This window comes from Puma concolor, unplaced genomic scaffold (genome assembly GCF_028749965.1).
Source record: "Puma concolor isolate L17-30 unplaced genomic scaffold, mPumCon1.1.hap2 unalloc_scaffold_22, whole genome shotgun sequence".
Taxonomy (NCBI): domain Eukaryota; kingdom Metazoa; phylum Chordata; class Mammalia; order Carnivora; family Felidae; genus Puma; species Puma concolor.
In genome coordinates, this window is record NW_028240228.1 from 539,315 (window position 1) to 565,545 (window position 26,231).

A 26,231-nucleotide genomic window follows, 5' to 3' on the forward strand; every position below is an offset into this window, starting at 1 on the left:
CTCTTCAAAATAAACATTAAAAAAGATGTTTTTTGAGGAATAAATGCTTATTGTTGTTTTAAAAAAATTTTTTTAAATGTTTATTTTGGAGAGAGCAAGAGACAGAGACATAGAGTGCGAGTGGAGGAGTGGCAGAGAGGGTCATAATCTCGTGGTTCATGGGTTCGAGCCCCGCATCGGGCTCTGTGCTGACAGCTCAGAGCCTGGAGCCTGCTTCACAATCTGTGTCTCCCTCTCTCTCTGCCCGCACGCTCTCTCTTTCTCTCAAAAATAAACATTAAAAAAATTAAAAGAGGGGCGCCTGGGTGGCGCAGTCGGTTGGGCGTCCGACTTCAGCCAGGTCACGATCTCGCGGTCCGTGAGTTCGAGCCCTGCGTCGGGCTCTGGGCTGATGGCTCAGAGCCTGGAGCCTGTTTCCGATTCTGTGTCTCCCTCTCTCTGCCCCTCCCCCGTTCATGCTCTGTCTCTCTCTGTCCCAAAAATAAATAAACGTTGAAAAAAAAATTAAAAAAAAAATTAAAATATGGCAGGGTAGCATTTGAGACTAATAAGTATTGTGCAAATTTGAGGTAGTGTTACAGAAACAACATTTTCTAAGCTTCACTCTATGAACCACATTTGCGCTAATGGAAATATTCCAAAATAGGAGAATGGAGTTGCCTGGAATCCCGGCCCACACTTTGGGAAGCCCAACGATGCACAGATGGGTCTTCTTGGTTTCTCGTCAGCTCTGTCTCTGTGTCCACCTCTCTTATTCAAAAAGTCACCACCAGCCCCCGCTCCACCCAGCTCATTAAGGAGTTTGGGCTGGCATGAGGAGTTTCTGCCCTTGTGACCTAAGAGTGACTACAGGGCCTGGTACTGCGCCTGGCTCAAAGCAGGTGCTCAACAAACAGTAGCTGCCACCATCCTCATCGTTCTAATTATTGATTCTTTGATGGTAACCATGGCTTAGACGTCTCTGTACCCCTGCACCCTGCAGCAGGGCAGTATAACCGTCAGCAGGCTTTGGAGTTAACAGGCCTGGATTAAACCCCTACCTGGCAGTTTTGGATTTGCGGCTTTGGGCACCTGAACAGGTTACCTACATCCTTTAAGCCCTGTCCCCTTATCTGCCAGATGGGGATAATAAAGTATGTTTTCACGGACTGTTGGGCGAAATTAAGACTGCAACACGCCCAACCCAGGCCTTGACACCAAGTAAGCAAATAGTGAACTAGCTGCTGCCGCTGCTTCCGATTACTGTTACTCTCTAGTCTTGTGCTTTCAACACAGTTATTTGTTGGCTCACTGAAGTCACCACACCGAGACAGACACTTGGGGGCCATTCTCACTAAAACGCTGGGGGAACGGGAGCAGGCACCCGGAGAACAGGTGTCCTTGCCCAGCAGCAGCAAACTAATAGAGCCGAAGAGGCACTGATGGGCCAATCACTCCGCTTGGAACCGTTCCTACCAACCCTGCCAAATCTGCTGGGCTGTGCCCCAGTCCTACTGTCCCCTCGAGGGACTCTGTTGGTGGCCAGCGGTTGGTGCCATATTCCATCACCTATCGCTAAGCCACCAGCATTTATTTGGGGGCATGTAAAGAGATTGTCAGGGGCGCCTGGGTGGCTCAGTCGGTTAAGCATCCGACTCTTGATTTCAGCTCAGGCTGTGATCTCACGGTCGTAAGATCGAGTCCCTCGCATCGGGTTCCACACTGAGCACGGAGCCCGCTTGGGGCTCTTTCTCTCCCTCTCTCTCTGCCCCTCCCCCCTTGCTCTCTTTCAAAATAAACAGACATTAAGAAAAGAGATGATCAAACCTTGTTCATTCAGGATTTCTTTTATTCACTACTGTATTTTGACTCGACGTCCTTTTTCTAAAATCTGTCATTCATTTACTCAGAAAGTATAGATGACTTCATTATTTTTAATGTTTATCTATTTTTGAGAGACAGTGTGTGAGCTGGGGGGAGGGACAGAGAGAAAGGGAGACGGAGGATCTGAAGTGGGCTCTGTGCTGACAGCAGAGAGCCCAATGCAGGGCTCAAACTCCCACACCATGAGGTCATGACCTGAGCCAAAGTCGGATGCTCAACGGACGGAGCCACCCAGGCACCCCGACTCCTCCCAACATCCCAAATGTGACTGGTTAACGCCCTCCTCTGCAGAAGTGGAGGGATGTTTGCGTCTTCTGCACGTTGTGCTGCATTATCTCTTGGAATCGTGCAGCCCTGATCCGAGCTGGGTAGGAAAGCAGTGGTAGGTGCGGTGCTGGGCTGAACTGGAGAGAGCCCAGCCGCACGCATCCGACCCTCAGTGGGGTCAGCAGAGGCTAGTGTGGTACAGGTGAACAGGAAGTGCCCCCACCAATAAGTTTTCTGAAATAAAGGCCTGAGCAGGGCAGTCCTGGGTGATTACTGCTCTCACACATTCTTTACTCTAACCCTCCAGCATCTCCCTGCTAGCTCTCTGAGGGTGGGGACTTTTTTTTTTTTTAAAGAAAACAAACACAAAAACCCAATGGGAATTGTCTACTAGCTTGTAAGGTTGAGGAACACCCTACTTCCCGCTACACATTTTGTGTCTGAGTTTGAGCTCTTGGGAAGACAGACAGGCCTCAGCCCGACAGTGGAGGTAGGCTCAGCGATCCAAATACTCTGGCAACCCCAAAGACCTCACGGAGGGGCCAGAAAGAGATGATCCTCTACGGGCAGGGGGTCAAGCGCGTTGTGAGTAACTGGTATTTGGTGAGCCAGGGGAGAGAGCACCAGAATAAGCTGTGAATGAACTTAATAGTCTAAGCCCCTTGAAGATACGTTGTCCGGTTTCCAGAGACTGACTGTATCAGGGAAATGAGGGAAAGACGCCCCATTCACCCTACTTTGCCCATTTGTGTCTTGCGGAAATCCTGGCTACCACGAGGGACTCTGGCTTCAGTCCTGCTTCTCTCGCCCGTGGCCCCTGTTGTCTGTAGATAAATTCTGAACTGTTTACGTTTTACTTCCTTACCACGTGGCTAGAATTGGTTATGGATTTATACATTTCAATATGAGAAGAAAAAGTATTTTATAAGCAATGCTGAGAAGCGAGTATCGGAAAGTAAACTTTGTAGGTGGCCTGAGGCAGGACGGCGTTCACTCTGTGACAACCTCACATAGTGTCTCACTCTCGTCACCCAGCTCTTCAGTAGTGGAATCTGTGGCCTTCTCTGCTGTGGCTTTGCCAGGCTCCCTGGGAAAAGGAGAAGAATGCCAAGGCTTTGACTCTCGAAAGGAACAATTCAACTCTTCATAATTGCCTCATTTTAGAGAAAATCTTCCCCAATCACGTACCCTAGTTCCATGTGGAAAATCTCATCTTAATGAGAAGAATCCTTGTCGTGTAGCTTCTGTGCCATGTTTTTCTTGCGTGTGGCATTGAGAGGTCTGTACATGTCCCTAAGCCAAAGTGGCCGCCTTCTCCAGAAAAAGCCCTCCTAGAAAACAGAAAGGACAATGTTAGGTCCGTTTCCCCTGCCTTCTCCAGCCACGGTACTTTATCCTCCTCAGATTTACCTGACTGTCACTTTCCTTTGAGCATCTCTTACGCAGCAGAGATCCAAAGAAGCCCCTTGAAGGAAACACACACACAGACAATTAGTGATTCGTACCATTTTCCATGCCTCTCACAATGTATTTCTCTAGTCTTATTAGCAAGCAAAATCAACACAGACCTGGGATCTCAGAAATAATTCCATACATGCTGGGCTTTCAGAATTGTCCTGTGTCTGTCCATAATGGCCCCACAGTGTCCCTGGGAGACCTTTGTATGTAACTTGACATGAAGTATAGGCAGGATTTTCACCCTGCTCCCCTTCTGGCCCTTGGCCAAGTGCCCTTGTGCAGTCAACAAACTGGGTGACCACACGGCAGAAGCACCTAACTCTCTCCAGAAGCATTTTACATCCGTCCCCGCCAGGCTTAGCCTCCCAGGCATCATTTGCTGGCGGGTGGGGAGGTGTTTCCATTTTCCTAGCTGCTTTGCCTTACGAGATGAATCGCACCGAGTGAATGCCTGAGTCCAACCAGCAGTTATCTAGCTCACTGACTGTCACACTGCAGGCAGATGAGGGAGTGGGTCGTGAAATCACCTTAAAACACACGGCTAGCGCTAAAACACAAAATACTCTTTTTGCATACAAACGGAATAGGGGGTACCTGGGTGGCTCAGTCAGGTGAGCAGCCCAAGTCTTGATTTTGCCTCAAGTGATGATCTCACAGATTGTGACATTGAGCCCTGTGTCTGGCTCTGTGCTGATAGTGTAGAACCTGCTTGGGATTCTCTCTCTCTCTCTCTCTGCTCCACCACCCCCCCACCAAATAAATAATAAACTTAAAAAAAAACAGAACAGAAAGAATCAGAGTGTATGGTAAGTTTGTTTTAGAAGGGACTTATGTCTATACGGTATGTGTGCACTGAGTTGTGACATAAAATGCAGTTCACAGCCCAAGAACAGTGTAGTCAGAGACGTGCCCAACTGGAAAGGAACCATCTTCTTTCTGGTTCTAGTGGTACTAGTGATACAACCGTCCGGCAAGACATCTTCCTTTTCTCCTTCTCCATCTCATTATTATAAAAGGAAGAGATAAATGATTATCTAAGGTCTCTCCCAGTTCAAATTCTATTGGGTCTGGATAAAGGGAATGGAGAGCGGGGCCTCGAAAACCAGAAGGAGGAAGAAGGAAGTTTCCCCCTCCCTCTATAGACGGACTCATGTATTCCACCTTCCATCATGCTTGAAGACTAGCCCCTTCACCCCACGACTTTTGGCCCTCCCTATCCCTTCTCCAGAGCCTCTGAGAAGGTCTGTGGCCAGGCCCGATGCCCACCGCCAAGAGCAACGGGTCTGAACATTTCCACCCCCGTCCCCCCACGATCTTTCTTTAAAGGTCTAGTGAGCAGGTGCTCTGTGCCAGTCCCATTCTAACTCGGGTTTGGCTGGGCAGCTAACTTTGCTGGATCCAGGTAAAGCATTAGGCCAAATATGTATTCTTTCTGCCTTTGGTGATTTCCTGGCTGTAAAACAAGGGGATTGAAATAGATGAGTTTGAAAATCTAGTTCTAAAATTCTACTGTAACGATTGCCAGACTAATATTTACCTTGAGCTTCCTTCTTTACCTTCCTTGGCTGCTGCTCTATGAGAATGAATCTGTTTTGGAAGAAAACATGATCACAGTTACCCATCACAATAACCACTCCCTCCAAATCTTTATTCATTCCTTTGCATTTTAGGTCTTCTCTACCCAGTGAGATGATAACTTTTCCTAGGACAGGAATTTGTTTAATAGTCCTTTGACTCTTCAATAACACCTAACTTGTGTGCAGCTGGTAATACGTTTTACTGACTGTCTCAGATAACATTCGACAGATAATTCCTAATAAAAATTCTTGGGAGGAGGAAAAGAAAAGTGTCTACCAGAAACCTAAACAGCAGCACTGTTTTAAAGTCAAGGACAAGAGTAGGATGTGTGTTATCACTGCTTCTATTCATTGGTGTTGAGGAGGTCCTAACTGATGCACTGGGAAAAAATGGAGTCGTGGAAAGGAAGAACTAAGACGTATTTGCATACGAAATTACAGACAAACTAAAAGGCCCAAGAGAATCAACTAAAATTTTATTGGAAGAAATATGAGAATTCAGTAAGATGGCTAGATAGAAAATCAAGAGATCAACATGTAAACCTCAATGACTTTCCTATGTTCCATAAATAATTAATCAAAAAACGGAAGAATTATCCCATTTACAATGATCAATAAAAAGGCATAAAGTACCTAGGAATAAACTTAGCAAAGAATGGGTAAGACCTATGAGATGAAAACACTAAAGCTCTTCTGAAGGACATTAAGAAGAAACGAATACATGATGTGAGACACTATTTTCCCAGAATAGTGTAAAGATGTCAGTTCCCTTCAAATTAACCTACAAAGTCAAGGCAATCCCATTCAAATCCCAAGACAGTTTTTTAAACAAAAACTGGCCAGCTGACATTTGGTAGAGAAAATGTGCAAGCATAGCTACAAACTGTATGAAAAAGAAGATCACAGAGCAGACATTAAAATACGTTCTTACGGAGCAACTGCAGTTAAGTATGTAGCGTGATACTGATACAGGAAAAGAAAACCAGATTGATAGAATAGAGTCCAGATAAAAATAGTATTTTAGATCCATGAAGAAAGAATGAACCATTCAATAAAAGATTTTAAAGTAACTGGATCTTTACGTAAGGGAAAAAAGTTAGATCCCCTACCTCGACCGTACCAAAACACCACACAGATTCCATACAGATTAAAAATAAATAAATCACAACAAATATTATAAGAGTACAGAAGAAAATATCAGAGACTGTTTTTATACCATGAGGCGAAAAGGCCTTGTTAACAAGACCCATGTCCCATAAGCCATGAGGCAGATATGGTGACGGACTGTCCACACCCTCCTGTTCATCGTAGTCCTTGCCCCCTTGATCCCCTGGATTGTTTGTCCTCTTCCTGTTGATTTATAAAACTCTCTTCATATGAGATATATTCATCCTTTCAAGGGCTTTCACTGAATTTCAATGTTTCAAATATTTGTCAGTGTTTTTATCGTGAAGGAGACGGAACCGTGGGATAGGAGACAGGCTGACTGCAGGCACAGCTGGGTTCTGCTTTGGGTTTTGCCACAGGGGCCTTAAGCTGATCCCCTTCTATGTATGAAAGAAGGATGGTGATATCATCCTCACAGGACTGTGGGGATTAAATCAGATGTCTGGTTTATTCCAAGCATAAATCAGACAAGACGATCAAATCTATCAAATGTTTCTGCATGTGGTATCAGGTCACAAAGCTTTTTCTCACCACAAGATCATAAAAGTATTGATTCTATTTTCTTCTAATACTTGGGCGGGTTCTTGTTTCTCTTTTTTTACATTGACTGAAATATGTTTTTTTAAGGTGAGAAATAGGGATCTGTTGTTATTTTCCTCCCAAATAATTAAGCAGTTGTTCTACTACCATTTATTTATTTTCGTCCACTGATTTGAATACTAAAAGGTAACATTTCAATGTTTATTTATTTTTGAGAGTGACAGAGAGAGAGAGTAAGAGTGAGAGAGGGGCAAAGAGAGAGAGAGACACACACAGAATCCAGAGCAGGCTCCAGGTTCTGAGCTGTCAGCACAGAGCCCAACACAGGGCTCGAACTCCTGAACCATGAAATTATGACCTGAGCCAAAGTAGGACGCTTAACCAACTGAGCCACCCAGGCGCCTCTAAAAGGTAACATTTCAAAAGTCCTAGTCACCCACGGATCTGTCTATTGCTGGACTCTGTAGGCTACTTCACATAAATATTAGGTTGCATTATTCCTCCTTGTGAAATTGACACAATGCCTCATCTCTTCCTTTGAACATCATTATTGTCCACTACAGGAAAAAAACTGCATGGTCTCTGACCTCAAAAAGTGTATCATCTAAGTAGGGAGAGGAAATAATGAAACCACATAAAAAAATATACACACAAGGTTAAACCACATAGGAATTTAAAACAGCAATAGGAGTTTATAGAACTTCCCCAAAAGCAAAAGGCTGCAGGCCACCTCAAGATGCAGAGTACTGACTGGACAATGGCCAATGATTTCTCTTCCCAGAGGTCATGGTAAGCTGACCCCACGCTAGTTCCTAGGCTCTTAGGCTGAGAAATCAGACCCTGATCTCATCAAGAGAGAACGCACTTCTTTCTACATGGAGGCAATATCACCTCACCAATGTCACAGGATTGATCAAAATCAGAATGTCAGGTCAAGACTTGACAATAAGGAAAACATCCGTTCCATAGATAGGGCATCTGTGTCTACATGATTGGGCATTACCTCCTGTGGAGACAGGCCTCTGTGGCACGCTGAAGTATAATCAGAAGGCTATTTGGTGAGAAGAGAAGTGGAAGAAAAGTAATTAGCTGAATCCAGTGTTTAATGGAAAGGACTGAGGTAGCTAGATCCATCCATCTGCCCCGCGGGCACAGCCCGGCTGGTGGGCCTGACTCTCATCTGCTGCCTGAGGTGCCATCTCTACTCTTAGGCAAGGCTAGGTGGGCACTGCCCATGTTGGTCTCTTCCTCACCATTTCTATGCCTTTACTACTGACCAACCCTCCAGAAGACAGACATGTTTCTCCTTAGCAGTTAATACATCCAGTCAGGCTTTACTCGAGTCTGAGAGACCAGGAAGCCTTACATATCTCTGCTCTGATCCATGACCTTGATATTTCTCTCTTGAGGAGCTGCCTTTTAACAAACTGTTTAGCATATTTTTGTTATCAGGGGAGGGGAATGCGTCACTGTAGACCCTAAGAAATGGTGACAATCTCACAGAAGGACTAGGTCCAGGAGTATTACAGTATTCGGGGAAGGCTTTGTGAAGAAAGATGAACTCGAGTTGGCTTTTGAAGGCTCATGGGACTTCCACCAGCAGAGTGAAATAAAGGAATTTCAAGTGGGCAAAGTCACCAACAAAAGTAGGAATGGGCATGGTCTGACTAGGGGATGGTGGGGGGCTGCTTTGGCTGAAATGGAGGGTTGCCATGACAGATGGCAATATATATATATGTATATATATATATATATACATATATATACATATATATATATATACATATACATATATATATAATAAGCATATGTATATTTGAATAAATATATTGAATATATATTCAATTCATACATAATTGAATAAAAGGTAAACAGGCAAGCTCCAGGAATAGGCAACTGTAATTATGACAAGCTTTGAGTAGCCTGATGCAGGATTTTAGCTGCAGGGTTTTAACTGAACCTGTCTACACAATGCCTTGCGAAGTGGAGGAGAGAGCTGTAGGTACATCTAATTAATCAACAAGATGACACTTTTATCTCTAAGCCATGCCCTTTCTTCCGAGATGACTGATAGCTCCATGAAGGTGAAGACTATTTCTCTCTCACCATTTTAGCCAACGAGGAAAGAAATCAGTGGTAGGAGGAGGATGACTGGTGAGTGCATCGAATCGACATAATTTTTTTGAGTTGAAGAAATTTTACTATCGTGTCAACTGTGGCCTTCTTAGACCTAATGTCTCAGAACAAGCTAATGGCTTGTTATCTTGGTTACAATCCACAGATGTCTCCCGGCAGTGGGGTTCCTTTTAAAATCCCTGGAATATACTTTGCAATGAAAGGACAAAGCCTATCTCCTTCCTCCAGACTGAAGAGGGATATCAGGTCGTGATAGGTGGGAAAGTGGCTTTGATTTTCAGTTTGTGGGTTCTGAATCTATTATAAAGAAGGAATATAGTCTGGGAATCTGAATTAATTGTTGTCCTTACCTCAATGAGACAGAAAACTATGATCAAAATCATCACTACTACAGTCACAGATATTGCCAAGATGAGTTTGTTGTTATAGCCATAGCCTGGAACTTCTTTTGTGAGCTAAAAAAAGGGAAAGAACAATGTTTTTAGAAAACAGAGATAGGATGAAAGTTAACTATTCTTTAACGACTCTAAAACCCCATTCTTTCCGATGAATCGCTTATAGGTTCTTAAGGAATATACCAAATCTAATGTGATATGTAATCTTAATCATTAGCATTTTCTTCAAGAATTTATGTATCTTGTATGTTAGGTCCTCTTTTTGTCTACTCTGGGAACAGCGGCACTGTTTCCTAAATGAGCAAAGTGGCAGATCACTGCCTTAGCCAAAATTATGTGGCCAAGACAAGACCCGGACTAGGAGCCCCTGGTCCTTGTGCTTGGGTCCATGTCCTAAACCACCTAAATGTCGAGACCCCACATTTTGGGATTTATCCTCACCTCCCTTGACTCCTGCCCTCTCTGTTCACTCTGGACTTCTGTGCTCTCACTGATATAGTTCTCATTTTCCCATTGGTCCGTATCCCACTCTGCCTTGGACACCTTTACTTCTTGCTGCTCGCTGAGAAGCTTCATCAGGAGGCCTGTTCTGGAGATGAGCTTGGCACAGGCCAGCTGCATGTGGGTCTCGGAGCAGTCCATTTTCAAAGTCCGGATAACATGAGAAATGAGGCTTCTCACGTCATTGTTGGGGATGAGGGACTGTAGCTGCTGGTTTAACGGAATTTCAAACAGATCACCTTTGACACAGTGAAGCCTGTGGCTTTTGGGGGCAAGCCAGTGCCCGCATTGTGGTATTCCCATTGTGTATCATTGGTTTGTTTAACGGTCGGCATAGAGTTGTCTGCAGTAACAGTAGAATTAGCAGTGGAAAGATTCTTACGGTTTGTGAATTCAGGGAGGGTTTGTGCTGGCACAGTAGTGTTTCCTGTAGAAATATTTTCGTCAGAAACATTTTGGGCAGTAGCGTTCTCTGCAGTAGTGTTTTCTCTGTAAGTTCCTGAAGGAGCAAATAATTCTGGAAAAGGATTTTTCTGAGGACTCAGTTCTCCCGGAGATGAAAAATCCTCTCGTGAAGGGGAATTTATGAGGCTCCTGACTGCAGAGGATGGAGGCCTCTTTGCAAGCAGCTGTCTATTACTGAGTGAACTTTCCTTTCTGGACTTTCGATTCAGTTTGGCCTAGGGTGTTCTGTGGACCACATGGGAGCGACTTTTATGAAAGCGGTGTGTTTTTCTGGGGTGTGAGGCTGGCCCGAAAGCCTTCATATTTCTAACTCTAGCATTTGCATCTTCTAAAACAAAAACGCTGTACATGAAGTCTTTTGATTTTTTTTTTTCACGTCAGGTGGGGATTTTGGAGCGGGGGTGGCAGAAGGCCTGCCCAAAGAGTATTGCTTCAGGAAAGAAGAGACCGCTGCCTTGTGCTCCTCTACGAACGAAGGCTCTGTATTGAAGGAGCTTCCCATTAATTTGCTGGGCCTGTGCGCCACGTGAAGCTCCCCTGGGGATGGTCTCCTGAGCCTTCTTTCCTTGGCCATGTTCTCCACAGACGGCTGGGCGTTCTGTTTCCTCTGGATGTTCTGACGTCTCAGTTCTTTTAAGTGCCTTTTCCGTATGCCCTTTGGGCCCTTGATGACCTTGTTCACTCTCAGGAACTTTTTCCCCACACTCTCAACCTCGTCTAGGCTCTTCTCCTGCGGTTGGGCAGTTTCCAATTTCTTTGGAAAGATTTGACATTTAAACTTGGGACCTAATCACTTAGATTCCACCTACACCTGCCTAAATAACCCAGAAAGCCGCCAGAGGATTAGCAGAACGGAGTCTCCGGAGCCAAGCGCAGATGAGAGGCCCACAGAAGAGGGGCCCCTCCTGAAGTGGATCACCTAAGGAGAAGCGAGCTAAGCCTGCCCCTCCTGCCCACCCCAGCTAATACGCCTACCCACCCCAGCTAATACGCCAGATCCCCAGCATCACAAGCCTGGCAGTGTGCAAGTAGCCCAGATGGGCCACGCCACCCTACAGTGAATCCCGCCCCTAGGAGAGGAGAAGAGAAGGCACACACCAGTCTGACTGTGGCCCCAGCGGTGGGCTGGGGGCAGACATCAGGTCGGACTGCGGCCCCGCCCACCAACTCCAGTTATACACCACAGCACAGGGGAAGCGCCCTGCAGGTCCTCACCACTCCAGGGACTACCCAAAATGACCAAGCGGAAGAATTCCCCTCAGAAGCATCTCCAGGAAATAACAACAGCTAATGAACTGATCAAAAAGGATTTAAATAATATAACAGAAAGTGAATTTAGAATAATAGTCATAAAATTAATCGCTGGGCTTGCAAACAGTATGGAGGACAGCAGAGAATCTCTTGCTACAGAGATCAAGGGACTAAGGAACAGTCACGAGGAGCTGAAAAGCGCTTTAAACGAAATGCAAAACAAAATGGAAACGACGACAGCTCGGATTGAAGAGGCAGAGGAGAGAATAGGTGAACTAGAGGATAAAGTTATGGAAAAAGAGGAAGCTGAGAGAAAGAGAGATAAAAAAATCCAGGAGTATGAGGGGAAAATTAGAGAACTGAGCGATACACTAAAAAGAAATAATATACGCATAATTGGTATCCCAGAGGAGGAAGAGAGAGGGAAAGGTGCTGAAGGGGTACTTGAAGAAATTATAACTGAGAACTTCCCTGAACTGGGGAAGGAAAAAGGCATTGAAATCCAAGAGGCACAGAGAACTCCCTTCAGACGTAACTTGAATCGATCTTCTGCACGACATATCATAGTGAAACTGGCAAAATACAAGGATAAAGAGAAAATTCTGAAAGCAGCAAGGGATAAACGTGCCCTCACATATAAAGGGAGACCTATAAGACTCGTGACTGATCTCTCTTTTGAAACTTGGCAGGCCAGAAAGAATTGGCACGAGATCTTCAGTGTGCTAAACAGAAAAAGTATGCAGCCGAGAATCCTTTATCCAGCAAGTCTGTCATTTAGAATAGAAGGAGAGATAAAGGTCTTCCCAAACAAACAAAAACTGAAGGAATTTGTCACCACTAAACCAGCCCTACAAGAGATCCTAAGGGGGACCCTGTGAGACAAAGTACCAGAGACATCGCTACAAGCATAAAACATACAGACATCACAATGACTCTAAACCCGTATCTTTCTATAATAACACTGAATGTAAATGGATTAAATGCGCCAACCAAAAGACATAGGGTATCAGAATGGATAAAAAAACAAGACCCATCTATTTGCTGTCTACAAGAGACTCATTTTAGACCTGAGGACACCTTTAGATTGAGAGTGAGGGGATGGAGAACTATTTATCATGCTACTGGAAGCCAAAAGAAAGCTGGAGTAGCCATACTTGTATCAGACAAACTAGACTTTAAATTAAAGGCTGTAACAAGATATGAAGAAGGGCATTATATAATAATTACAGGGTCTATCCATCAGGAAGAGCTAACAATTATAAATGTCTATGCGCCGAATACCGGAGCCCCCAAATGTATAAAACAATTACTCACAAACATAAGCAACCTTATTGATAAGAATGTGGTAACTGCAGGGAACTTTAACACTCCACTTACAGAAATGGATAGATCATCTAGACACACGGTCAATAAAGAAACAAGGGCCCTGAATGAGACATTGGATCAGATGGACTTGACAGATATATTTAGAACTCTGCATCCCAAAGCAACAGAATATACTTTCTTCTCGAGTGCACATGCAACATTCTCCAAGATAGATCATATACTGGGTCACAAAACAGCCCTTCATAAGTTTACAAGAATTGAAATTATACCATGCATACTTTCAGACCACAATGCTATGAAGCTTGAAATCAACCACAGGAAAAAGTCTGGAAAACCTCCAAAAGCATGGAGGTTAAAGAACACCCTACTAAAGAATGTGTGGGTCAGCCAGGCAATTAGAGAAGAAAGTAAAAAATATATGGAAACAAGCGAAAATGAAAATACAACAATCCAAACGCTTTGGGACGCAGCGAAGGCAGTCCTGAGAGGAAAATACATTGCAATCCAGGCCTATCTCAAGAAACAAGAAAAATCCCAAATACATAATCTAACAGCACACCTAAAGGAAATAGAAGCAGAACAGCAAAGGCAGCCTAAACCCAGCAGAAGAAGAGAAATAATAAAGATCAGAGCAGAAATAAACAATAGAGAGTCTAAAAAAACTGTAGAGCAGATCAACGAAACCAAGAGTTGGTTTTTTGAAAAAATAAACAAAATTGACAAACCTCTAGCCAGGCTTCTCAAAAAGAAAAGGGAGATGACCCAAATAGATAAAATCATGAATGAAAATGGAATTATTACAACCAATCCCTCAGAGATACAAACAATTATCAGGGAATACTATGAAAAATTATATGCCAACAAATTGGGCAACCTGGAAGAAATGGACAAATTCCTAAACACCCACACTCTTCCAAAACTCAATCAGGAGGAAATAGAAAGCTTGAGCAGACCCATAACCAGCAAAGAAATTGAATCGGTTATCAAAAATCTCCCAACAAATAAGAGTCCAGGACCAGACGGCTTCCCAGGGGAGTTCTACCAGACGTTTAAAGCAGAGATAATACCTATCCTTCTCAAGCTATTCCAAAAAATAGAAGGGGAAGGAAAACTTCCAGACTCATTCTATGAAGCCAGTATTACTTTGATTCCTAAACCAGACAGAGACCCAGTAAAAAAAGAGAACTACAGGCCAATATCCCTGATGAATATGGATGCAAAAATTCTCAATAAGATACTGGCAAATCGAATTCAACGGCATATAAAAAGAATTATTCACCATGACCAAGTGGGATTCATTCCTGGGGTGCAGGGCTGGTTCAACACTCGCAAATCAATCAACGCGATACATCACATTAACAAAAAAAAAAAAAGAGAAGAACCATATGATCCTGTCAATCGATGCAGAAAAGGCCTTTGACAAAATCCAGCACCCTTTTTTAATAAAAACCCTTGAGACAGTCGGGATGGAAGGAACATACTTAAAGATCATAAAAGCCATTTATGAAAAGCCCACAGCTAACATCATCCTCAACGGGGAAAAACTAGAGCTTTTTCCCTGAGATCAGGAACACGACAGGGATGCCCACTCTCACCGCTGTTGTTTAACATAGTGCTGGAAGTTCTAGCATCAGCAATCAGACAACAAAAGGAAATCAAAGGCATCAAAATTGGCAAAGATGAAGTCAAGCTTTCGCTTTTTGCAGATGACATGATATTATACATGGAAAATCCGATAGACTCCACCAAAGTCTGCTAGAACTGATACATGAATTCAGCAAAGTTGCAGGATACAAAATCAATGTACAGAAATCAGTTGCATTCTTATACACTAACAATGAAGCAACAGAGAGACAAATAAAGAAACTGATCCCATTCACAATTGCAGCAAGAAGCATAAAATACCTAGGAATAAATCTAACCAAAGATGTAAAAGATCTGCATGCTGAAAACTATAGGAAACTTATGAAGGTAATTGAAGATTTAAAGAAATGGAAAGACATTCCCTGCTCATGGATTGGAAGAATAAATATTGTCAAAATGTCCATACTACCCAAAGCTATCTACACATTCAATGCAATCCCAATCAAAATTGCACCAGCATTCTTCTCGAAACTAGAACAAGCAATCCTAAAATTCATATGGAACCACAAAAGGCCCCGAATAGCCAAAGTAATTTTGAAGAAGAAGACCAAAGCAGGAGGCACCACAATCCCAGACTTTAGCCTCTACTACAAAGCTGTCATCATCAAGACAGCATGGTATTGGCACAAAAACAGACACATAGACCAATGGAATAGAATAGAAACCCCAGAACTAGACCCACAAACGTATGGCCAACTCATCTTTGACAAAGCAGGAAAGAACATCCAATGGAAAAAAGACAGTCTCTTTAACAAATGGTGCTGGGAGAACTGGACAGCAACATGCAGAAGAATGAAACTAGACCACTTTCTCACACCATTCACAAAAATAAACTTAAAATGGATAAAGGACCTGAATGGGAGACAGGAAACCATCAAAACCTTAGAGGAGAAAGCAGGAAAAGACCTCTCTGACCTCAGCCGTAGCAATCTCTTACTCGACACATCCCCAAAGGCAAGGGAATTAAAAGCAAAAGTGAATTACTGGGACCTTATGAAGATAAAAAGCTTCTGCACAGCAAAGGAAACAACCAACAAAACTAAAAGGCAACCAACGGAATGGGAAAAGATATTTGCAAATGACATATCGGACAAAGGGCTAGTATCCAAAATCTATAAAGAGCTCACCAAACTCCACACCCGAAAAGCAAATAACCCAGTGAAGAAATGGGCAGAAAACATGAATAGACACTTCTCTAAAGAAGACATCCGGATGGCCAACAGGCACATGAAAAGATGTTCAACGTCGCTCCTTATCAGGGAAATACAAATCAAAACCACACTCAGATATCACCTCACGCCAGTCAGAGTGGCCAAAATGAACAAATCGGGAGACTGTAGATGCTGGAGAGGATGTGGAGAAACGGGAACCCTCTTGCACTGTTGGTGGGAATGCAAATTGGTGCAGCTGCTCTGGAAAGCAGTGTGGAGGTTCCTCAGAAAATTAAAAATAGACCTACCCTATGACCCAGCAATAGCACTGCTAGGAATTTATCCAAGGGATACAGGAGTACTGATGCATAGGGGCACTTGTACCCCAATGTTTATAGCAGCACTCTCAACAATAGCCAAATGATGGAAAGAGCCTAAATGTCCATCAACTGATGAATGGATAAAGAAATTGTGGTTTATATACACAATGGAATACTACGTGGCAATGAGAAAAAATGAAATATGGCCTTTTGTAGCAACGTGGATGGAACTGGAGAGTGTGATGCTAAGTGAAATAAGCCATACAGAGAAAGACAGATACCATATGATTTCACTCTTATGTGGATCCTGAGAAACTTAACAGAAACCCATGGAGGAGGGGAAGGAAAAAAAAAAAAAGAGGTTAGAGTGGGAGAGAGCCAAAGCATAAGAGACTGTTAAAAACTGAGAACAAACTGAGGGTTGATGGGGGGTGGGAGGGAGGGGAGGGTGGGTGATGGGTATTGAGGAGGGCACCTTTTGGGATGAGCACTGGGTGTTGTATGGAAACCAATTTGACAATAAATTTCATATATTAAAAAAATAAATAAATAAAAAATAAAATATAAAACAAGGTAAAAAATAAAAAATAAACAAAAAACCAAATGAATGAATAAACAACAACAAAAAAGAGAAAACACTTGTAAATATGGAGAACAAACTAGGGATATGGACAAAATGAGTGAAAAGGGTTAAGAGGTACAAACTTGCAGTTATAAAATAAATAAGTCACCAGATGAAAAGTACAGCATAGGGAATATCGTCAATAATACTGTAATATACTTATTGTGGTGAGCATTTCATAATGTATATAATTGATCACTGTGTTGTGAGCATTTCATAATGTATATAAAAGATCACTGTGTTGTACACCTGAAACTAATTTAATATTACATGATCTATATATACTTCAATAAAAGAGATAATTGAGGGGCACCCAGGTGGCTCAGTCAGTTAAGCATCTGACTTCAGCTCAGGTCATGATCTCATAGTCTGTGATTTCAGGCCCCACATCAGGCTCTGTGTCTACAGCTCAGAGCCTGGAGCCTGCTTCAGATTCTGTGTCTCCCTCTCTCTCTGCCCCTCCCCCACTTGCACTCTGTCTCTCTCAAAAATAAAAAATAAAAAAAGATAATTGACTATTTAAACAAAAAAAATAATATGGTGTGCTAAAAGTAAAACGTATGAAAACAATAGCACAAAGGTCAGGAGGGGAACAATGGAAGTACACTATTTATTGTAAGGTTCTTATACTATTCATGAAATCATATCATATCATTTGAAGATAAACTGTGATAAGTTAAACATGAACACTACAAACCATTAAACAGCTACTAAAATAACAAAACCTGAGTTGTAACTATTTATCCCCCCACCAAAAAATAATAAAACGTACTAAATCAACCGAAGAGCAGGAAGAAAAAGAAAAAGAAAAGAAACAAAGAACAGATGGGATACATAGAAAGAGTAGACAGTAGCTTTAAATGTAATCCTATAAATAATTACATTAACTATAAATGGTGCAATCACCTAATTAAAAGATAGAGTTGTCATACTGGATAAAAAAGCAAAAGCCAACTATATGCTGTCTATAAGATTCATCTTCAATACAAAGATATAAGTAGGTTAAAAATATGGAAGAAATTATGCTTTGCTAACACTAATCAAACGAAACCTTGAGTGGCTATATTTACTATAGGACAAAGTCAATTTCAAAGCGAAGATATTACCAGGGATAAATGAGGTTATTCCATTGTGATAGAAATGTCAACTAATAGAAAAGACATAACTTAAAAATTTATGTATCTGATAATAGAACTTCCAAATATATTAAGGAGAATAGGAAAGAGAGACACAAAAGTACACAATTATAGTTGGAGATTTCAATATCCCTCTCTCAATAATTGACAGAAAAAATATATAGAAAATGAGTAATGATACATCAGACTTGAAAAATACTACCAACCTACTTGACCTAGTTGACATTTATAGAATACTCCACACCAAATCAGCAGACTACATATTTTTTTTCAAGTGGGCACATAATATTTATCAAAATAGACCATATTCTCATCTATTACCAGAATTCATTGGCTATAAAACAAGCCTCAATAAATTTAAAAGGATTTCAGTCATCCAACATATTGTTCTGTGACCACAATGGAATTAAATAACAAATTAACAGATCTGTAAAATCTCCAAATATTTAGAAACTAACCAACACACTCCTAAGGAACCCTATTGGTCAAATAAGTCAAAATGGATATTAAAAACGATTTTGTACCGACTGAAACTGAAAACACATGTCAACATGTGGGATGTTGCTCATATAGTATTCATCTTCCCCAGTGTCCAATTTTTTTTTTAAGTTTTTTTTTTTTTTAACGTTTATTTATTATTTTTGGGACAGAGAGAGACAGAGCATGAACGGGGGAGGGGCAGAGAGAGGGAGACACAGAATCGGAAACAGGCTCCAGGCTCCGAGCCATCAGCGCAGAGCCCGACGCGGGGCTCAAACTCACGGACCGCGAGATCGTGACCTGGCTGAAGTCGGACGCTTAACCGACTGCGCCACCCAGGCGCCCCCCCCCCCCCAGTGTCCACTTTGAAGAAACTAGAAAAAGAAAAGGAAATTCATCACTGAGTAAGGAGAGAAAATGGAATGATGAAGATCAAAGCAGAAATTTTTAAAAGGAAAACAAAAATAGAGAAGTCAGTGTAATGAAAAGGCACTTTTTAGAGAAGATAAGTAAAACTGATAAACTTCTGGCCAGATTTATCAAGAAAAGACAAGAGAAGACACAAATTATCAATATCAAAAATGAGAGGAATGACATCATTACAATTCTACAGATACTAAAAGGATAATAAGGGAACATTATAAAATACTTTATGTCAATAACTTCAAGATGAAATAGATTCCCCGAAAGACATGAACTACTCCAAAAAATAAGTATGTAATTTAAGTAGCACTATTACAAAAATAAAATCTGTAGTTTAACACTTTCTCACAAAGAAAGCTTCAAGCCCACATGGCTTCACTGGTGAATTCTAGCAAACATTTAAGGAAAACATAATGCCAATTCTGCACAAACTGTACTAGAGAATTGAAGAGAGGGGAATACTTCCCAACTCAATTTTAAGGCCAACATTCACCTTATGAAAAATAGATCAAGACATTAGAAGAAAGGATAGATACAAGATCTCATATACTGCAGGCTGGAATGCAAAATGGTACATCCACTTTAGAAAACAGGTAAGCAGTTTCTTAAACAGTTAAATATACACTTAGCATATGATGTAGCAATCCTGCCATTAGGTATTTTACCCCCTCCCCCCCTCCCCCAATGAAAACATATGCTCATACGAAGACCTGCATGTAAGTGTTTTAAGCAACTTTATTCATAAAGGCCAAAAAGCTAGAAACAACTCAAATGCCCATTAACTGATGAACGCATAAACAAACTGGTATATCCTCACAACTGCAATACTACTCGGCAATAAAAAGGAAATGAACTACTGACATGTGCAAACACATGGATGAGTCTCTGGGGTGCCTGGGTGGCTCAGTCAGATAAGTGACCGACTTTGGCTCAGGCCATGATCTCATGTTCCGCAGGTTCATGCCCTGTATTGGGCTCTGCGCTGACAGAGCCTGGAGCCTGCTTCGGGTTCTGTGTGTGTCTGTCTGTCTCTCTCTCTCTCTCTCTCTCTCTCTCTCTCTCTCTCTCTCCCCCTCTCCTGCTTATGCTGTTTCTCAAAAATAAATAAACGTTAAAAAAGTTAAAAAAACACATGGATGAATCTCAAAAGGATTATGCTGAAAGGAACCAATCACAGAAGACTGCATACTGTATGATTTCATTTATTTATTTTTTTTAATGTTCATTTATTTTTGAGAGAGAGAGAGAGATGGAGGGCAAATGGGGAAGGGGTAGAGAGACAGGGAGACACAGAATCCGAAGCAGGCTCCAGGCTCTGAGCTGTCAGGACAGAGTCCGATGCAGGGCTTGAACTCACGAACCGCGAGATCATGACCTGAGCTGAAGTCGGACGCTTAACTGCCCGAGCCACCCAGGTGCCCCTTGTATGATTTCATTTATAAGACACTGTGGAGAAGGCAAAACTATAGGGACAAAAATTAGGTTGGTGGTTGCCAGGGCTGGTGGTGACAAAAGGGGATTGGCTGCAAAGGCACATAGGGGCCTTTTGGGGTGACAGAAATGGTCTACGTCTCAAATGTGGTGGTGCTTACATAACTACACGTTTGTCAAAACTCATCAAACTGTACGCTTAAAAAGAGTAAATTTTATACCTCAATAAATCTGACTTAAGAAAACAATAAAACAAATCTAAATCAACAACTAAGTGAAAATACACATAAGAAAAATCAACTTACAGTGTTTCCAAATTCAAGGGTCATCATGAGGATGCTCTCAACTGTTGTAAGTGACACCTGTGTTGATCCCATGTCTCTGAAGGAGAAAGCCCAAACATGCGTGATTTGAACCCAAGGATAAAAATTCTGTACCTAAAAAGATACTTAACAACATGTGGTTACTTCAATTCTGGCTTCTTTGTCAAGTCAGCTCAAGAGTTTTCTTGCTATGGACAATAATTTCAGAAAACTCCCAATGAAGACATTTTATGTGCATCATCAAATTAATCACCTTGGTGCTCAACAGTACAATCCTTTTTACTCTTATCCTCATTTTCATTCTCAATTGCATCCACCTCTCTTGATTAGTCTTTTTTTCTTTTAATATACACCTTACTCCACTTTCCACTTTGAGATAAATGGTATTTCTACCTACATCTGCAAGTCCCATGTCTCTTATGTGTTCTTCAATACTATTCCTTCCTCTGCAGGCTATCTTGCCCATATACGTTTTTTCTTTGCTAATAATGCTTATTTCAATAACCGAGTTAAAACTTAAATTAGGACTTTTTCCCAAAACGCAAAATACTTAATCTTTTGATGACAACAAAAAAGATCAGAAATCATCTCATGAGCCATGAGATTGTTGCAATACTTACAAATATTTTAATGCTGGCAACTTAAAAAGATAGGAATCTTCAACAGCTGACAGAGGGTTACGACTGATAATTCTGAAAAATGCAATGGAATTAAAATGATCTGCATTTCCAGTAATGACTACCACGAAAGTTTATGTTCATTTTGGGGGTATGGAACTGGAAGGTTAAAACTAATCATTTTCTGCCTTTGCCTATAAATCACCCTTACATTCTGTAAAGCACTCTTCCTTTGGGAACTACCCAGCTCTCTGGACGATAAAGTGGAGAACAGAAAGAGAAAAAAAAATTTTTTTTTTTTTTTTTTTTTTTTTTTTTTTTTTTTTTTTTTTTTTACGTGGACAGCAAAGCCAAGATATGCCAAAGAACTTTTTGGGCTGAAAACCCTAGAAGTGACTATGCTGGTAGGAAGCCCAGGCTCTGTAGGAAATACTGTTTCTAGTGTCCTCTATAATTCTAGGTGCTTTTCCTTTATCTCTAGAAATGTAAAAAATTCCACAGTTTAAAACACCCGGTTAAAGACAAAAATAGGACCAATTCCTCAGTTTGGGGGCCAAAGACAAAGGGATTAATCTAAGAGGAAATGGTGAAAGCTATACCCCCACCATGTGTATTCTCCTATGACAGCCTTTGTTAGGTGGCATATGATCCCGTTTCCTTATCCATCTCCTGGACTGCCAGCTCCCTGAGGGCAGGGACCATACTCTATTGTCATTTTTGTCCCTGTGCCTGACAGAGTGCTTGTTATTTACTAGTTACTTAGTGAAGGCTTGTTGAATAAATAACATTTTGTCACTGCTTGACACAAGTTTTTATTCCAAAATGCTGAGTAGATTTTCTTCTCAGTTCTTTACAGCAAAAATAAAGTGAAGGAAACAGGAAGAAAGAAAAGAAAATCTGCCTTTAGGTTGACTCTGCTCAAGAATCATCACTGTACTTTTGCAAAATTATAAGGATAATAATCACAACCGATACTATTGAGCTATGGGGCATCTGTGATCAGCATTTCACATTTAAACCTCACAATAACCTTATGTGATAGACACATCATTACCCCATTTTACAAGTGAGGAAACTGAAGTACAGAGAGGTTGTATAATTTGTCCCAGTTTGTCAAGCCAGTCAAGAAGCAGAGATGGAATCTGAACTCAGTTCTGACTCCAAAGCCTGTATTTAAATTGTATGGAAAAAAGGGGGTTTAAAATAGCCGTTACCTTAAACTTAACTTTGAGAGCATTAAATATAGAAACACTTTGCTGAACTTCATCTCTCCATCTGGGAGAGCTTCTCTAAGAATTACATTTTCTATTTTTATTCCTTTCCTCTAATCATCTCCCATGATTAAGTATTTAATTAGCCTGTGATCATTGAGACTTTACAGATTTCATTTCTTATTTTTTTATTCTATTTTTTGAGAGAGAGAGTACAAGAGTATGAGTGAAGGGAGGCAGAGGAAGAGAGAGAGAGAGAATCCCAAGCAGGCTCCATGCCCCGTGCAGAGCCTGACATGGGGCTTGATCCCATGACCGCAAGATCATGACCTGAGCCGAAATCAAGAGTCAGGCAGTTAACTGAGCCACCCAGGTGCCCTGAGACTTTAGAGATTTTAAAGCCCTGTTACAGGTGAATCAGTGAAAATGAGAGAGGAAGGACGTCTGAAAATTCATCCTTCCGTAAAAGCAACAACAACAACAACTAGCAAAAATGGTCAAAATCAACTTTCTCAGAACTTTGGAAATTTTAACCAATGGGCTTGCAGCAACCCGGAGAGCATGTATTAAAGAAAAAATTACTAATTTCTATAAGAACAGTGAGCTCTGTTGTTTTAACTTGTCCTCAACCTCTGCTCTCCATCCTGATGAGAACCTTAAAAATTGCCCACATCCCAGGGGAACAAAATGGAGCTGAAGTTCCTTAAAGCCTCATTCCCAAAGAACAAACTGTCATTGTTTTACCTGTCTAGTGGGGTCCCTAAAAAACTTCACTTGAAAGCCTTGCCCTTGACCTCACTGAGAACTGCACAGTGCTAAAATAGCCTCTTCCCAAGGGGCCTTTTTTGAAAACAATTATAGATAAATGTTTTAATCTGGCAGCTATGTGAGGCAATTGATCACAAGACAAAAAATAGCCTAAACAAAAAGCCTAAAAGGGAAAAGCTGAGAAATGAGATGTCCATAGGGACTTTGAAATGCTCCAACATCTTCCTGGGTAACTAGAAGACCACAAGACATATGCCTGGGAATGTAGAAAAAAAACCTTAGCACTAATAAATGAGTTCAGCAAGGTTACAGGACACAAGATCGATATGTAAAAATTAGCTTTATTTCTATACATCAGCAATGACTATTCCAAAAATGAAATTAAGAAAACAATTCCATGTATAACAGTACTCAAAAGAATAAAATACTTAGGAAAACATTTAACCAAAGAAGTGCAAGAATCACACTAAAAACCACAAAACGTTGTTGAAAGAAATTAAAGAAGATTGAAATAAACGTAAAGATATGCCATGTTCACGGATCAGAAGAAAATATTGTTAAAATGGCACTATACCCCAGATTGAACTGTGGTTTCAGTATAATCCCTATCAAAACCCCAACTGACTTCTTTCCAAATATTGGCAAGCTAATTCTAAAATCTGTATGTCAATTCAAGGGACCGAGAATAGCCCAAAATGATCTTTAAAAAAAAAAAAAAAAGTTTATCTATTCATTTTGAGAGACAGCGAGCATACACACCCGTGCAGAAGAGCAAACATGAGCGAGTGTGAGTGGGGAAAAGTGTGAGCAGGGGAGGGGCAGAGGGAGAAGGAGAGGGAGCATCCCAAGCAGGCTCCATGCTGTCAGTGCAGATGGCAACACGGGGTTCCATCTCACAAACTGTGAGGTCATGACCTGAGCTGAAATCAAGAGCCGGCCACTTAACCAACTGAGCTACCCAGGGGCTCCAAAACGATTTTGACAAAGAACAACCAAATGGGGAGACTCACACGCCCTGGTTTCAAAACCTACTTCAAAACTACAGTAATCACGGTGTGGTACTGGCATAAGAACAGACATGTAAGCTGATGGAACAGAACTGACAGTCCAGGAATAAATCCTCACATTTATGGCCCACTGATTTTCAACAAGGGTGCCAACACCATTCACTGTGGGAAGACTAGTGTTTTCAAATGATGCTGGGACAACCGTATATCCCCATACAAAATAATGGAGTTGGATTCCTACACTTCACACCATATATAAATATTAACTCAAAATGAGTCAAAGACCTAAATGGAAGAGCTCAAGCTATAAAACTCTCAGGAGAGAAATCTTTATGACCTTGGATTTAGGCAACAGTTTCTTAGACATGACACAAAAAGCACAACAAACCAAAGGAAAAATAGGTAAGCTGGACTTTATTTAAAAATAAAAAAACAACCCAAAACTATCATATGTCTGATACAAGTCTAGTATCCAGAATATCCAGAATATATAAAGAACTCTTAAAACTCAGAAAAAGACAAATAATCAAATGTTTAAATGGGTAAAGGATTTGAAGAGACATTTCGCCAAAGAAAATACATGAATGGCCAATAAGCACATGAAAAGATGCTCAATGTCTTAGGTCATTAGGGAAATAGAAATCAAAGCTACAATGAGATACTACTCTACACTCACTAAGATGGCTATGATCGAACAGAGAGACAATGATAAGTGGTAGCAAGATTTGGGGAAACCAGAATCTTCATACATTGGTGGGAATGTAAGATGGTGTAGTCACTGTGGAAAACAGTTTGGCAGTTCCTCAAAAGGGTTAAATATAGAGTTACTACATGACCCAGCAATTCCACTCTTAGGTACGTACCCAAGAGAATTAAAAACATATGACCACACAAAAACTTGTACATGAATACTCATAGCAGCATTATTCATAAGAGCCAAAAAGTCAAAATAATCCAAATGTCCAATAACTCACGAATGGATGAACAAAATGTGATTGGAGCACCTGGGTGGCTCAGTCGGTTAAGCATCTGACTTTGGCTCAGGTCGTCATCTCACAGTTCATGAGTTCGAGCTCTACATCAGGCTCTGTGGTTTTGGATCCTCTGTCCCCCTCTCCCTCTGCCCCTTCCCCGCTTGTGTGTGCGCTCTCTTTCAAAAATAAATAAACATTGAAAAAAGAATGAAGTACTGAAACATGCTACAACCGGATAAATCTTGAAGCCAACAAGCTATGTGAAAGAAACTAGACACACATTTCGATGAAATGTCCAGAATAGGCAAATCCATAGGGGCAGAAGGTAAATTAGTTGTTGCCAGGGGCCTGGGGGGAGGGGAGAATGGGGAGTAAAGGCTGATGGGTATGGTATTTCTTTTGAGGGGGGTGATGACAATGTTCTGGAATTAGCAGTGATTACTGTCTATCAAAGTATACCATTGCACTATATACTTTATAACGTTGCATATTCTATTATGCGGACTATATCTCAATTTGAAAAAAAAAAAAAAAAAAAGAACCACGTTGTGATAAATAGAGAACCAGTTGCCAGAAGATAAACATGTTAGTAGGTGGAGAAAAGGGGAGCGAAGATTCAAACTCTTCCACAACGGAGGTCAGAGGGAGTTAGCGGTGCGGCTGGGAGCCATGCGTTTTTGTTCCTGCCTTGGAAACTCCCCTATTCTTCCTATTCCAGCCCATTCTTCTACGTTTTTTCAGGCCCATTAACATGTCGGGTTTGTGTAACACTAGTTAATATCCAGTCAGACAATGTTATGAAGAGAAAGAACGTGAGTGTCACATGTCTGGTTAAACACAGTTCCTCAACCTTGAGGCTCTGAATGTCCTTTGGCTTTGAAACAATAACAATGGCATTCATACCTACAAGCTTACTGGTGGGCTCTGTGCAAGTAAGCTCTTCCACGTGTGTGTCTTCCCCTGCCCACTGCTCCCCCCCCCCCACCCCGCGCCCACCCCCGGCTCCCTATTAAGAAAGACTATGAAGAGTTATGCAGCCAAAACAATTTAGTAGTTCGTTATCCTTCCCCCCAACTATCTCAGTGCTCTACCCCCACTGTCCCCCCCTCTTTCCTGGTAGCTCACCCATGGCCTTATACCCATCGGCTCAGTGCTTCCTCTTACCCAGGCAGCCCTCC

General features: G+C 41.6%; 1 protein-coding gene and 1 long non-coding RNA gene across 10 annotated transcripts in view; both read right to left on the reverse strand.

Annotated features, from left to right (window-relative positions):
• Positions 1–3,033: 3,033 nt before the first annotated feature.
• The window catches only part of LOC147571562 (leucine-rich repeat-containing protein 37A2-like), a 35,226-nt gene continuing 12,028 nt past the window's right edge, over positions 3,034–26,231 (reverse strand). For 7 of the 9 annotated variants that reach the window (XM_086696231.1, XM_086696230.1, XM_086696228.1 and 4 more), the window contains 7 exons: positions 21,097–21,168; positions 20,459–20,534; positions 9,359–9,463; positions 5,126–5,175; positions 3,541–3,595; positions 3,319–3,461; positions 3,034–3,217 (listed from right to left, as the gene is read on the reverse strand). In XM_086696231.1, coding sequence (XP_086552357.1) covers positions 3,345–3,461; positions 3,541–3,595; positions 5,126–5,175; positions 9,359–9,463; positions 20,459–20,534; positions 21,097–21,168 — 475 coding nt within the window. In that variant the 3' untranslated portion in view covers positions 3,034–3,217; positions 3,319–3,344. Of the gene's footprint in view, positions 3,218–3,318; positions 3,462–3,540; positions 3,596–5,125; positions 5,176–9,358; positions 9,464–9,844; positions 11,257–20,458; positions 20,535–21,096; positions 21,169–26,231 lie in introns of those variants that run through there. The other 2 variants (XM_086696225.1, XR_015247280.1) reach the window with 2 other exon arrangements.
• LOC147571563 (uncharacterized) lies at positions 23,394–24,585 on the reverse strand. Its single transcript, XR_015247302.1, has 2 exons — positions 24,282–24,585; positions 23,394–23,657 (listed from the first exon to the last, which is right to left on the reverse strand). It is a non-coding gene; the product is annotated as an uncharacterized LOC147571563 (long non-coding RNA).